Source organism: Equus asinus, chromosome 7 (genome assembly GCF_041296235.1).
Source record: "Equus asinus isolate D_3611 breed Donkey chromosome 7, EquAss-T2T_v2, whole genome shotgun sequence".
Taxonomy (NCBI): domain Eukaryota; kingdom Metazoa; phylum Chordata; class Mammalia; order Perissodactyla; family Equidae; genus Equus; species Equus asinus.
The window spans coordinates 78210806-78224700 of record NC_091796.1 but is presented as its reverse complement, the minus strand read 5'-3'; the positions used below and the strand labels follow the sequence as shown (position 1 = coordinate 78224700).

The following is a 13895-nucleotide window of genomic DNA, read 5'->3' as shown; positions in this document are numbered from 1 at the left end:
CTCCACAAGGTGGCACCAAGACTGTACTAGAACATTACCGTGGGCAGCTTATGCTCTCTACCTGGCCAATCCCTTTTGGCCTGCAGCTCCAAAAGGCCCTCCATTGCCTTCCCTGGTCCCTGTGTCACAGTCTAATTGCCCCAGGAACTCAAAGGTGGGTTTGGAAGCAAGCATTTAACTGTTTTTCCAACTGGTTTTTTACCCCTTTTGTTATGGTAAGGAGATGCAATCACGACCCACCCTGAACCAGACAAAGCCTCACCACAGAGCTGTGCCTAAGACGCTGGCCTCCTTTTTAATGCTAAGATCTCTCCAGGAGGAGCTTAGGCCTCATAACCATAACCTGCAGTGTCTGTGGAAGCATGTTTTCCAACTGAGCCTGCGAAGCGAATACCCACCTCTCTCTTTTGAATATTCATTCCCCACCTGAAATAAGTGTCCTTGCTTCCCTTCGTTTGGGAACACCATGACTGGAAATGATTCTGCATGGTCTCCTATTTGCTGCAAATACACCTCACTTTGTGAGACAACTACTTCTGGTGGAGAGTCGGACTGAACTCGCTAGGAGGGAACCCACCTTGGTTTCGATAGCTCCTGCAGTGTGTGTGCTCCGTCCCTTGCTTCTCTTTCTTCCTCTGGCCTCAGGTGGGTGAACTACTTGGGGGTGTGGCTCAGTCCTGCCACTTCACTCCTTTGAGACTCCAGCACCACAGCAGACATCACTAATCGATCACACGTTCTTTCTCCCCCAGCTTCAGCCTGGGCTCTACCCCAAACACTGGATAATGCCCCCAGCCTCCCATACTCCCCATGAGCCCCGAGTGAGGGATTTCACAGGGAGTAAAAAGATGGTTTCCAAGCGGAAAAATCTGATCACAGCCTTGTGAGGCGCCGCTTTGGAAGGCCACATGGGTCCCTCCGACTGTGGCATCCCAAGGTCAGACCCCTGTGAAATGAAAGACCTTGAAATGTCAGAAGCCCTCCCCAACAGTTTGTTTAAAGAAGCTAAAAGCCAGAGCTGCTGTGAGAAGATAAAGGGATGAAAATCTGAACTCTGAGAAGCAGTGTCTAAAAGGGCATGACTGACAGGGGTCTGGAATTGAGTGTGTGTGACCTGAACCACAAAAACAGAGTGCCTGCAGCTTGCCGGGGACACAGGAAGCCCTATCGGACCGGTCACCCGGGCCCTGGAGAAGCCACTTGAACGGCAGTGGACACAGCCTCAGATGGGCCCTGGCAGAGCGCCCTGTCTCCTGAAAGCAGCCCCTTTCATCGACCTGCCCGAAAAATAGCTGTGTGGGATCCTTGATCCTGCCAGGCCTCAGGTGCCCACCCAGGCACAGGTGCCCTCCTCAGTGTCTGAGGGAGGACGCAGATACTTCAGCCTGCAGGAGTCTGCTTGTACCCAAGGGGAACCTGCGATGGGGGCAGGGAAGGGCCCAAGTTCCCCCATTACCAGGAAACATCCTTTCCAGAATCCCAAATGCACAGGGAACCAGGCGAGGAAACCCAGGGGACTTGATCAGGCACCACAGACAGGAATTGTCCTTCTCACACAAAACTCTCCCTCAGGACACAGACCCTCCCCCGCCAGACCCCCTTCTAGAATTTTCACAAGGGCCCCATTATCTTTTGTCTTTTAAATCTCTTCAGGCACCAGAACCTTCCACTCCCCCTCACCAGCCTCACACACCACACACACACACACACACACACACACACACACACAAAGTACCTCATTGATCTCACATCATAAGGAAATGAAGTGTTCCAGCCATAGAATATTTTTCAAAGAACTTAGGTTTACCTCTTTAAGAACCAACACTTACTAACATAGTTGACCATATTACTGGAAAATTTTTCTGAACTGAATGACATAGTTCCCTGACGTACCAAGCCCGGACGCTGAATGTAATTTATCACTTCCTGATGACTCAGGACGTGTTTCTGAGCATGATTTACCACAGCCTCCAAGGGCTAATGATCTGGACTTGCACTTTTGGCCACTTAGACTCTTGCTTAGGCTGCCTCAGCCAAGTGCACTGAGCACACACCCTGTAGAGATGCTGCCCTGGGCCTTGGCTGCATGGAACACTCTCTCCCTGGATGCCTGCATGGCTCACTCTTTCCATTCATGCCACAGCTCAATCCTATCTGAGAGGCCTTTCATGGCCATCCTTCTTTCCTCTTTCTCTCCCCTTTTGCTGCTTTATTTTATTTTCATAGTATTTGCCACCACCTAATACATTGTATATTTATCTGTGTATGATCTGTCTCCCCCACCAGGATGTGAGCTCCTTGAGAGCAAGGATTTTTCCTATTTTGTTACAGTCCTGGTACATAGTAGGTGTTCAGTAACTAATTGTAAGCAATGAATAAATGATGCCTTTGGCACTTCTGACCATTGTGTGCGTGTGGGAGGGGACTGCTCCAACCTCACCCGGCCCTTTCTGGTTGGTCCTTAGCTGTCAATTGTCACTTCTCAGTGTATCAGCAGCTCCTAACAGGTCCCTCATCTCGCTTCTCCTAATCTGCTCTGTTGTAACCTAGGAAAGGCTGAAGGTCGCCAGCAGATGGCTAAGCTCCTGAACTCCTTCACCTGATTTTTACAATGTTAATTCAGGCTGTGGCCTAAGGGCAAGTCCTTGCCTGTCTTCTGCGTAAATCCAAGGGTGTGTGACTATTAATTCTCTGCTCAGGGGTCTTTGTAGCGTCCTTCTGGTCTTCCCAGACTGTTGAGAAGTCTGAAGTACCCCCCATAGACACTCCTACAATGTGTCTGTGTGCATCCCCAGACACACTCACAAATACCTTAAGCTTCCAGATCAGCAGAAGGGGCTCTGCGTAGCTCCATCGGACAGTGTCTCACGAGAAGAGAATGGGGAGCGGTGGGTCCAGTTTACTTCTTATGAGAATTCTAAGGTTTCACACTCTTCTGAACACAAGGGGTCTGGGTCGTCATACACCTCGCGCTCTGGCCTTATTCTCCTTAATCCAAGCACTGTTAGACCTTGAGCATTGGCTTGGGGTCACCTCACTTTTGCAGGAGCAGGTCAACAAAGTCAAAGATGGTTTGAGCTGAGAGGGATCTCAGAGATCCTGTAGTTCAACCCCCATCTGACAGATAAGGAAACTAAAGCACAGAGAGTGAAAGCGACTCACGTAAGGAAGCATAGCCCCTTAGGGGCAGGGCTGAGCCTAGACATGGGGTCACTTGGCCTTCATTCCACCTTCTCTCTCTATCCCCTCACACCCTTATCCCTGGCAGCTGACATCTGTTTCCATCCTGGACCCCTCTGTTCTGCTTGGTCCTGGCCTAGCTAGGGCCCAGGGGAATCCCATAATGACAAGTCTCACAACTCTGAGTGTGTTAAGAGATGTCACCCGCCCCCCTCCCCGAGCTCTGAGACAATGCTGTCCCTGGTCTACACTGAGCCACACTCACTTCATGGAATGGCAGGAAAGAGGCAGTTGTGTTCTTAAGCTAAACTCAAAGCCCTTTCTAATGGGTCCAGAAAAGTGGAAAGGCCACACATGGGGCAGACTCAACTCAGTGACTCCCCAAATGTGGCCTGAGCCTTATCTGGCCTACAGAGTATAATTGAAGAGGTTCTTCCATTTGCCCCATCTTTCCCAAAATACTCCCGGCCTGCCATTCCTGCCCGTTCTGAAAGGTTCACAAAAGTCCTCCGGGTAGCCATTCTGTCTCTAGCCAGACATTGTTGAAGGGTGTGGTTGAAATTCAGGGTGTGGGGGACAGGCAGGCCTGGGCTTCGGCCTCCTCATAAACACACCGCTTAGGTGCACTGCCAGCCGGTGCCGCCCTGGGAAGCAATGGGCAGGGCCCTGGGAGACAGGACAGCCACCTGTAAACGCTCCTCAGGTTGGATCAGGGAAATCGAAGTGGCAGATGGGAAAGTGAGACTCAAGGGGCCTCAGTCGGGGAGAAGAACCTTTGTGGACCTCCCTCTGAGGAGCAGGAAAGATCCTCAGGAACAGTGCTTCAAACTCTGTGACTTTGCCTCTGACCAGCCTTGGCCCCTCTCCTTCCCTGCTTGGCAGCTCCGAAGGAACAGGGAGGGGACAGCATAGCAGCAGTAACGGGTTTCCTTCAGTCACCTCCTCCCTGGCCTTGGTGTGTTCAGCCAGCCCTCCTCCCCAGAGTGCCAGGTCTCTTGTGGTGCAACAACTGGACCCTATTTCAAACTCTGCTACAGAGCTGCCTGACACTGTAGGAGACAGGCGGCACCACAAGCCTTTTTCTCCCCTCCCCACTGCTGTCGGAAGGAAGCTGACCTGCTGACAGGCAGCGGGGTGGCTTTTGGGCAAATCCAGTGATGGACAGTTCAGTGAGAAAGTTTTCCTTCTCTTGAAAGAAATCTCTCTTGCTGCAACTCTGACCCACTGGTCCCGGTTCTATTCCTCGGAACCCTCCAGAATAATTCAACTAAGTCTCCTTTTCTGTGGGCAAGATGCTAAGCCTTGACGGTGGATTCAGAAGTGTGAGACATGGTTAAGAACTTTACACTTTCATTGATGAGTCGAGTGATTTTGTTCAGTCATCGAAGATTTTTTAAAATTATCTTGGTTGGCTTTATCATTATATCATTAATAAATGTTTATTATAGAAAACGTCGGAAAGAGCCAAAAGATTGGAAGGGGGATTACCCATAATCCTACTTTCCTACTGCTAACATTTTGTTCTGTATGGTTTTCGCATTTTTTTCCCCAACAGATGTTTACGGAGTGAATATAAAGCACGGTGCCAATCTACACGCTCCAGGAAACAAGCTGCTGTGTCCGACTGCATCTTGCCTTGAAGGACGCTTCAGGAAAAGAAGACAGGAGCACCCGCTCCAGAGGCAGGGGTACCTGGTTTCAAAGGCACTTCCTAGTTGCCAGATCATGGGTAGGTCACTGACTCTCTCTAAGCCTCAGCTTACCCAAGTTAACTGAACCTGATAATGGCACCCACCTCACTAGGCTGTTGAGGGAATTCAAAGGGGATTCAGAGCTAAAGCTTGTAAAACACCTAACACCCATCGCAGCATCAGTGAACACAGCCACTGGAGCTATAACAGAGGTGACTGCGATCCCGGAGGCCAGACGAGCGCAGATCAGAGACCACAAGCGTTCAGAGCAGAGAGACTAAGCCACTCGAAACCGTTTCCAGAGCGGGCTGCACACGTCTGTGACCGCATCACGCATCTGATTTAGGGAATCAACCGCCGCCCAGGAGTAATCCTCATTGACTCACGTCTGAAAGCTGCGCTCCTGCTCCTTTCCGGAAACCTTGCGTCTCTACCTTGTGTCTTTGCTCCCCTGTTCACGGGGAAGGTGTTTCAGTCTCCTCAGGAAGCAGACAGGGCATGAACCTTCAATCTTCTAACTGTACCGAACTGCTCTGCTTCAGGCTCGCCTCTGAACCCAGGGCGGTTCCCCCATTACAGCCAGACCTTCCCGTCCCCGGGCAATCGGCCCACTTGCCTATCAGCACCACGCCACATCCACCTAAATGGCGCTTCCAGACCCAAGGGCTTCCCCTGCCCTCAGAGCCGACAGACGCTGCCACCAGAGAGGAAAGCCAGGCCCAGCGCCCTCAGGGGGAGAGGAAGGACCCATCCGGACAATGAGCAGCACTGCAACTAGTCCTGTGCCCTTGGGTGTCAGGCCTCCCGGGGAGGTGACTCTTGGGCTGTCAGGGCCCTCACTAGTCTTGGTGCTTCTGCGCTGTCCCCAAGTCCTACGGACAGGTCTCAATATGACCCAGGATGGGACCCCAGTGATGAGAAATCAGCCCCTTTCAATCAGAACATTTTGGGAAGGGACCTGTGGGTGTTTGTGCCTCTCCCTCCCCACCCTCTTTCCTGTGTGCGGCACCTAGACAAATTAAACACGAAATCATTCTCTGTCATTTAGGCAAATCATATTCCCAGAGTTCCAAAATGCACACATTATAAATAAAATATAAACTCATCCAGATCTGAGTGAAGCCTCTGCCCTCAGAGCACAGCACCGAAAAGCCATTCTCTGTGTTTCCTTCTGCTAGACAACGGGGACGCCTGCGAGGCCGAGAGAGTCCTGCGGGACCTTCTCCTAACAGGGCCGTGCCCTCCCTAAGCAACGCACCTCAGGGCACCCTCCAGGAGAGCTCCCAGAAAGCCATGTATTCTCTTCCAGAAATGAAGCTATCATCAGCTTACCTAAGGATTAACGAACCTTACAAATCATTTAACCCAAATTTAACACATAAAATAACCAAGGTCCAGAGGTGTAAGTATTTTGCCCACGGTCACTCAGCAGTATCTCGATTATAGGATAAGAAACTCCAGTTTAGGAAAACTCTTGCCTAAAATTTCCATGGTTCCAAATAGATGATGTTGCAAACAACTACATCTGACCTGAAAATACCCATACGGATAGTCTTTTACAAATATGCCTATAACGTGAAATTCCGTGTAACACTCTAGCATCCCACCTATGCCTGTTAGAGAATTAGCAGAATTAGCATGTGGAAAACCTGGGGACCAGACCATTCACCAATGTTCTTCCCAACTGTGAGGCCTGGAGACGGAAGGCCAGCCGCGTCTGCTCCACTTCCTGCTGTAGCTGCGTCCAGTGGCAGCATGCATCGATGGAGATTCGAGCGGATGTCCCAAATCCACTGCTTGCCCGTAAAGTACAGCATGGAAAAATCACAAAAGCTGCCACATTGTACGCAGCCATTTAGGGATGGAGGCAGCATCTCCCTTTAGTGCTACAGATTCCATTACCAATTTTTCACATCACAATTTGTGACACATGGGCTGACAGCAGGACAGAATATTAAAAATCAGGACCTCCCTGAGAAATCTGGGCCATACGGTTGTCATGCCGACACCCCACAATGCCAAATAAGCACCTCCAAGGTCCAGGAGCAACTTGGCTGGCTTCAAATGGCCCAGACGTTGTGAAGGCCGGGCTGCCTCCTGGCCCAGGCCGTTGTGCAGACCCTCCCTTTTCCAGCTCAGCTCTCTGATTCCCCAGGGGAGTGATGACGCTTGTCTGAATTTTCTCAGCCTCTGTCAGCAGGGCTGGCCACATCATTCCCTAAGAATCTGAAAATCCACATGCAGCGTCCTGGCCCAACTAGACAGAGACATGTTTTGGAACGGCAGGAAGACCAGTGAGAGGAGAACCACGGATTTTAGGGAGAAAGCAAATCCTCAGTTGCACCTGCCCCTTTTAAGTTGAACAAAGAGTTTAACTCCTGGAGAAGCTATACATGCATTCCTCTGTCTCCTTAGTTATAGTCAGGTTGGAGCTGGGAATAAAATATTAGGAGGATATGAAGCTTGGACTGCCCCCAGAGATGAGCAGAAATCCTACTTCATTCATCTAACAAGTACTTACTAAGTCTTGCTGGCAAGAAGCTTCCCGCACAGTCCCTGGGTGACAGCTTACATTCAACAAGGAGACAGGGTAGATGACTGAGAATCCACTGAAGTGAAAGACCTCGGAAGATAGGAATACAACGCAAGGCAGTGGCAAAGGTGGTGTGTGCCTGGGTCCAGCACCCACAGAACAGACACCCAGGACTAAAGCTTAAGAACAGAGAGGGAACTGGCTATGCCCCTGAGTGGCTAGAGAAGGCTCTGTGGCTCACGCCCCAGAAACTTCCGTTCTCCCCCTCTTCCTGCACCTCCACTCCCCAGCTCCCAGGGATCTCCCTGATACTCCTTCCCACTTTAAACTGGGCTTCCAGTGCACAGACCTCTTCTAATGAGCAGCAAGTCAGACCCCATGGGAACAAGGAGAGGGCCACAGGATGTTGAAAAACGACTGTCACACGCATCCCACATGACCCCACACCATGCTGGGGCTCTCCGTCTGAGCGGCCTTCTTGGCTGGTCTCAGAGGACACTGGAGAGGTCCCAGAGCAAGGTCAGGATTCTGAAGCAGAGGCAAACATGATGAGACCCAGCCTCGGCGCTAAGCAGCAGGATCCCTGTGCTCTCTTCCCTCCCATCCCCTCCTCTTTCCCCTCCTCCTCCTCTTCCAGCTCAGACCTTCCTCCCATCAGTCACCACAGGGAAGGACAGAACATCTGGCCAGCCTGCCTTTCCCCTGCTTCCCCAGGCCCACCCACCCTGAGACCAGGGCTGGCCCTCTCAGGGTGTAAGAACAGGGCAGCTTGAAGGAGTCCAGGGTGTGGAAGCTCCCTGGGGGTCTGGGGCCACTACTGGTTTGGCTGGTTCTGGACTCCAGTCTGTCAGTCCACCCAGACCCCACCACTCTGGGGTCTCTACACAAGAGGCTTTTTCCTCAGCAGCCTCTCTGTCCAGCCGTCCACAAGTGCTTTGGAAAGAGCATCCTAGTGACAGGGACCCTCAGCCCAGGAGGGAACACCCTACCTAATCAGGTTCCTCCCCGGAGACTTCAACTAGACAGGGATCTGGGAATTGGGGGAGGGGGCTGGAGGAAAACCCACAAACTCCAAGCTCTCCTCAGGCAGAGCCAGGAAACGTGGTCCCTTTGCAGGGGATTTTCACTTCTTCCTGGGTGGGTGACAAGACACGGAATCCGGGGCAGGATGGGAATAAGAAAGCACGTCCTCCACGACCCTCCCTACCCTCCCTACCCTCCCTCCCCCCGCCCCATAGTCCTGGGGCTCAGCTGCCTTTGTGCAAATTCCATCTCAGGTTCTCCAGCCCTCAAGCCGTGGCCCTCCTGACCCCGCACCTCCCCAGGCCCGGATCTTCTCACGTCAGGATGGCCACCCTGCTGCCCGCCCCATCCCCGGCCCCACGCCTTGCTCTCCTTCCTCTCGATCGTCCAGCCCACGCTCAGCAGTTCGTCCCGACGGTCGCCCAAGGCTCTCGCCCATTACCCTCCCCCGTCGGAAGAACGCGGCCCGCAGGAGCGCATCTCTCGGCGGGTCCCAGAGCCTCCCGCCTCAACAGGTGCCCCTACCACACACAGCTGTCACTCGGGGCCGGGCGGAGGCTGCGACAGGAACGCCCTCTGCAGGGCGGCGGGGGCTCCGCACGCCCCAGCCCGGGTCCCAGGAGCGCCTTGGGCCCCCGCAGCCCCGCCGAGGCCCCCGCCGGACTCGCGGGTTTTGTTTCCTCTCTCGCATTGACGTCGCGGGGCTGACATCGTGAGAGGGATCTCCGAGCCCGGGCACAGACGCTGTCCACTCGTCATGACGGACCCTATTGTTGCGGTGAGGGGCGCGCATAGGACGAGACCTTTCCCGAACCCAGAGAACCTCGTGAGGTGTTAGTGTGGAGTTCTCCGTGCCAAAGAAGCAGGTTCAGGTTGACCCGGGCTGAGAAGTGGACGCAAAGCTGGGCGCAGCCTCTAGCGACCCTGCCTTACCCAGAGCCCCCACCCCACGTCCTTTGCCCTGAGGAGGCTGGAGAGGGGGTGCGCACGGCCACCTACGCGCTCTCTCGCGCGCGGTTCCCATCGCCCGCTCGCTGCGCGCAAGGTCCAGTCGCCTTCCCGGGCGGGCGAGGCGCGGGCAGCCCCCGGCCCCCGACCCCGCGGCGCAGTGCCGAGAGCCGCCACGTTCCCTGTCGCGAGCGCACGCCGGGCCCACCAAACTTGCAGCACTTTCTCCCAGCCCCCACCCGCTGTCACCCTCCCTCCATCCGTGCGCCCCGGCCCGCTAGCCCGACCGAGGTTGCCATAACAACGGGCAGGAATGCTCCAACATATACAAAGCCAGCAGGGCGCGGCGGGCACGCAGCCCCCGGCCGGGCCCCGCGCTCTCTGCAACCGCGCGGGGCTAGGATGCGCGCCGCGGCTCCCGGGCCGGCCGCCCGGAGCGCGGGGCGTACTCACAATGAGCGGGATGGTGCGGTCCTCGCGGAGCTGCTCCGGCCTCCCACCGGCCCTCTGCGCGCCTCGGCCGCCGGAGGATGCTGCGTGGGCTCGGTTGTCCTGCCATAAGTAGTAGAAAGTGCCCAGGATCCAGGCTACGGTCAGGATGGCGATGGCATTGGCGCGGATCTTCCTCATGGTGGGCGGGTGGGCGCCCTGAGTGGGGGCCCGGGCCGGCGTGCTCTCCGGGCCGGGGCGGGGGCGCTCGCAGCCCCAGCTGTTTGTTTTCGCTCGCGCCTGGCTGCTCAGTCCTGCAGAGCAGAAAAAGGAGAGAGGTGGGGGTGGGGGGGTGACAGAGAGAGACAGGAGCGTGCAGCGATCCTCGCGGTCCTAATGCCCTTCAGCCCCAAGCGCGCGCGTCCCTCGGGAGCCCATTCATTCGCGCGCAGAGCCCGCCCCGCGCTCCAGCCCCTCCGGGCGCCCGGGCCGCCGCGCACCGGAGAGGAGGGCGGCGGGTGCGGAGCGGCGCGGGAGGAAGGCCCGGCGAGGCAGGCGCCCGCGGCGGAATGGCGACGGGCCAGAGCCAGTCTCGGCTCCCACCGCTCGGCAACCGAGCGACCGGCGGCTGCCCCCGCGCGGCCCTGATCGGTCCCGCCTACCTCCACCCACCCCCGGACCGAGTGGCCCTGAGTCACCGGCTGGAGATGCGCGACCCCGACCGGGGCCCGCGCCGCGGAGCTGCAGTTCTGGGCTGCGCTCTGAACTACGCTCTGGAGCGGGGTTTAAGGTGTGCTCGGCGAGTCCTTGGGAAGGGATGGCAGGGCAGGAGGAGTCTTGAGTTTGCACCGGAATCCTCCGCAGCCTAGGATTCCGAGACGCCCGAGGGCCCGCCCGAGGAGACATTGGAAGCTGGTGCACTTGACATTCGAAGAGAGCGAAGGAGAGGCGACGCCGTTTCACTGCCTGTGCAAGGAGAATGGGGGTACACCACCCCTCCGTCTTCCATTGGCCTGGGGCTCCCAGCTTTCATGACGCTTCCCTGTATCCCTCCTCATTGTCCCCTGGACAACTCTGAGGTATCATCATAACCATTTCATCAGGAGGAAGGGAGGCCAGAGAGGCTGGAAGAGTCGCCCGAGGCCACACGACTAATTAATGGGCAGAGCCCAGTCTAGAACCGTCTCTCCATCTGACACTTTCGACTAAGTGCAAAACACTGTGGGGAGAGACAAAGACAGAGAAACCATTGGGTGTCTGCCCCAGCCCTGGAGGCGCTGAGAATGGGTGTGAACTACTCTCACTCGGGACAGCAGGCTTGTGGGCTAAATTAGTTCTAGGAGGCCCCCACAGGTCAGGCACAGAGCAGACACTCAGTGCATAGATGCTAAATAAATGAAGCAGGGATCACAGGGGAAGAAAGAATGCATTGCAAGGGAGTCTTAGGGAAGGCTTCTCACAGAAGGTGGATAAATCTTTTGAGTAGATTCTTAAAAGGCAGGGAAGGGGGCGGGCAGGGCAGGGTATCAGCTGCATGAATAACCAGAGCAGGGTCCAGAAGAGGGGGGGCCCCGGCACCCCGTGGCAGATGTAGTGGTTAAGTTGGTCCCGTTCTGCTTCAGCGACTGAGGTTCGAGGGTTGGGATTCCAGGCATGGATCTACACCACTCGTCAGCCATGCTGTGGCAGTGACCCACGTATAAAATAAGGAAGATTGTCTCAGATGTTAGCTCAGGGCGAATCCTCCTCAGCAAAAAAATTTTTTTATTTATTTTTTTTTTTGTGGAAGATTTGCCCTGAGCTAACTGCTGCCAATCCTCCTCTTTCTGCTGAGGAAACCTGGCCCTGACCTAACATCCATGCCCATCTTCCTCTACTTTATATGTGGGATGCCTACAACAACATGGTGTGCCAAGCGGTGCCATGTCCGCACCGGGGATCTGAACCAGACAAACCGGAGAACCCTGGGCACGGAAGCGGAATGTGCACACTTAACCGCTGTGCCACCGGGCTGGCCGGCGAGAATTTTTTTTAAAAAAAGGTCCAGAGGATGGAAGTATGTACTTGTGTTCAGGAAGAGAGCTGCCTGGCATTGCTGGGGCCCAGGATGCTGGGAAGGACTTGGTGGGAGTTGAAGTTGGCCATGCTGGGGGACTCTGGACTCAGGAGGCCCTTGAATGCCAGGGCCAGAGTTGGCAGGGAGTTTGCTTCCTGCTAGTGCTGCTGGACGCTGGCTCATCTGAAGGCCTACGTAGGGTCTTGCCTCTAAATGAAGCCGCCTCCGGAATCAGAGAGACATGAGGTCACAGCTCATGCCCTCCCACAACCACCCCCAACAGCACCATTCATTCCCCACCCCACCCCCGTTTCTCCAGCACTCGCTGAACCACACATCTAATAGATGCTCAATATATTTCTGTTGGAAGGAAGTGAAATGAAGAAAGAAAACCTTAATGAGACTTTTGCTACAGAAAGGTCATCCTTGCAAGTGCAGTCCCCTCTTCCTCCCTCAGAAAACTAACCACAAGGACACCTAGGCAAGTGCAAAAATAGCCCTACCAAGAAGGTGGCCCTAGAAAGAAGGGAATGCATAAAAGAGGGTCTCACGAAGCCATCTGTAAAAGCAGGGAATCTGAGGCATGAGCTGTGTGGCAGTCAGGAAAAATAGGAGATGGGTGACGAGATGCCATGGCCCTTGAGCAGCGGGCCAGCCTTGCTGTCCCAGGTCTCTCTTGCCTGGGAAGTTTAATTAGACTTCAGTCAGGGCCAGGGTTCATTTGCATAGATGGAGAAAACCACCATCAAGCCACTGCCTAGTTTCCACAGGAAACATGAGGCGAACCCTGGGGTCACGTCCTCTGGGGGAGGCCGGAAGACCTTGCTCCTCAGCAGTCAGGCCCCACAGGCACCTCCAGACAACAAGGAAATGTAAGGGGCCTGCCCTCCTGGTGTCCCCCCTGCCACACAGGCTCTCAGGTCAGCCAGTGGAAAGACTTGGGGAATGGCCCTCTGTTGCCATAGGCTGCTCCCCTTATCCCAGCCTGATCTATGCGGGCCTGCTTGCCTTTGGTCTTGAGAGAACCAGGTGAGAGGATGTGGGATCCAAAGACATCACATCAACCCCTGGGGAGAGGCTCCAAATTCACCCCTAAGCATGAGTGGTGAAGCTGGGCCATGCCAACTGAAACCAGGGTTTCTGATGGCTCCAGGAGGAGGGCTCCAGCCTCAGGCAGACAGGAAGAGCCAGGAACCAGCAGCTGCTACCTCGGCTACAACCCATGGTTTTTCTTCCAGATTCTAATCCCAAATAGGTGCAGAGCTGAGCCTCAGCCTTCCCGGAGATGGATTTCAGCATTCAGCGATTACAGTGAACATTGTTTCCTCTCTGGTCCTAGGAATGGATTCCAGCAGAACCATAGAATCAAAGCGACACCTAAGAGACTTCGTGTTGCCTAACATTCATCAAACTTCGAAAACAACAAGAGTGATGATAATAGCTACAGTTCACTGAGTCCCTCGCAGGTGCCAGCTGCTGTGCCGGCATCTCACACACATTGTCTCTAAAGCGCCCACAGCCTGCAGACGAGGTCTCCGAGGTCCAGTGAAGCCTCGCTTGCTGAGAGTCAGACAGCAGGGAAGTGGGGGGCTGCGTCTAAGTGTCTTTTTCACGCCAGTGTCCGGGCACTGCTGCAGGGCTTGAGGCCACGGGGCAGTCTGCAGGGTGGACAGAAGTTCTGTATGCAGGGACCTCACTTACCTTCTGGGCCTCTGTGTTCTCCTTTGTACAAGGAGGGATGCAAAGAGACAACACTGAGATCCCTCCAACTGTGCCATTGTGGGCTTCCAGTTCCCTGGGCCTTTTCTCTCGTGTGGCATAGGTTTCAGACATGGTCCCCTTCTCTGTTAAAGCTGTCGAAGCCAGCACTCAGGTAAGCTGGCCAAAGTGCCATGTGCCCCAGGCGCTCCCAGAGGCCAGAGGAAACTCTCTGGCCCCGTGCATTTGCTGTGGGGGCTCTGGGGATGGGGTGGCTAACTGGAGAGAAAGGGTACAGCTCGGTGTAAGATCTTAGCTCTGGAGTTGGACAACCTGA

General features: G+C 54.9%; 1 protein-coding gene across 4 annotated transcripts in view; it reads right to left on the bottom strand.

The window, feature by feature from the left end:
- Positions 1–11012, bottom strand: part of GALNT16 (polypeptide N-acetylgalactosaminyltransferase 16) — a 90926-nt gene extending 79914 nt beyond the window's left edge. For 3 of the 4 annotated variants that reach the window (XR_006530185.2, XM_044773867.2, XM_044773866.2), the window contains exons 1-2: positions 10467–10494; positions 9829–10118 (exon numbers count right to left, since the gene is read on the bottom strand). Coding sequence is in view for 3 of the 4 variants with exons in the window: in XM_044773867.2 (XP_044629802.1) it covers positions 9829–10005 (177 nt within the window). In the remaining variant the exon portion in view is untranslated. Of the gene's footprint in view, positions 1–9828; positions 10119–10466 lie in introns of all 4 variants that reach the window. The other variant, XM_070513865.1, reaches the window with a different exon arrangement.
- Between the last annotated feature and the right edge of the window lie 2883 nt (positions 11013–13895).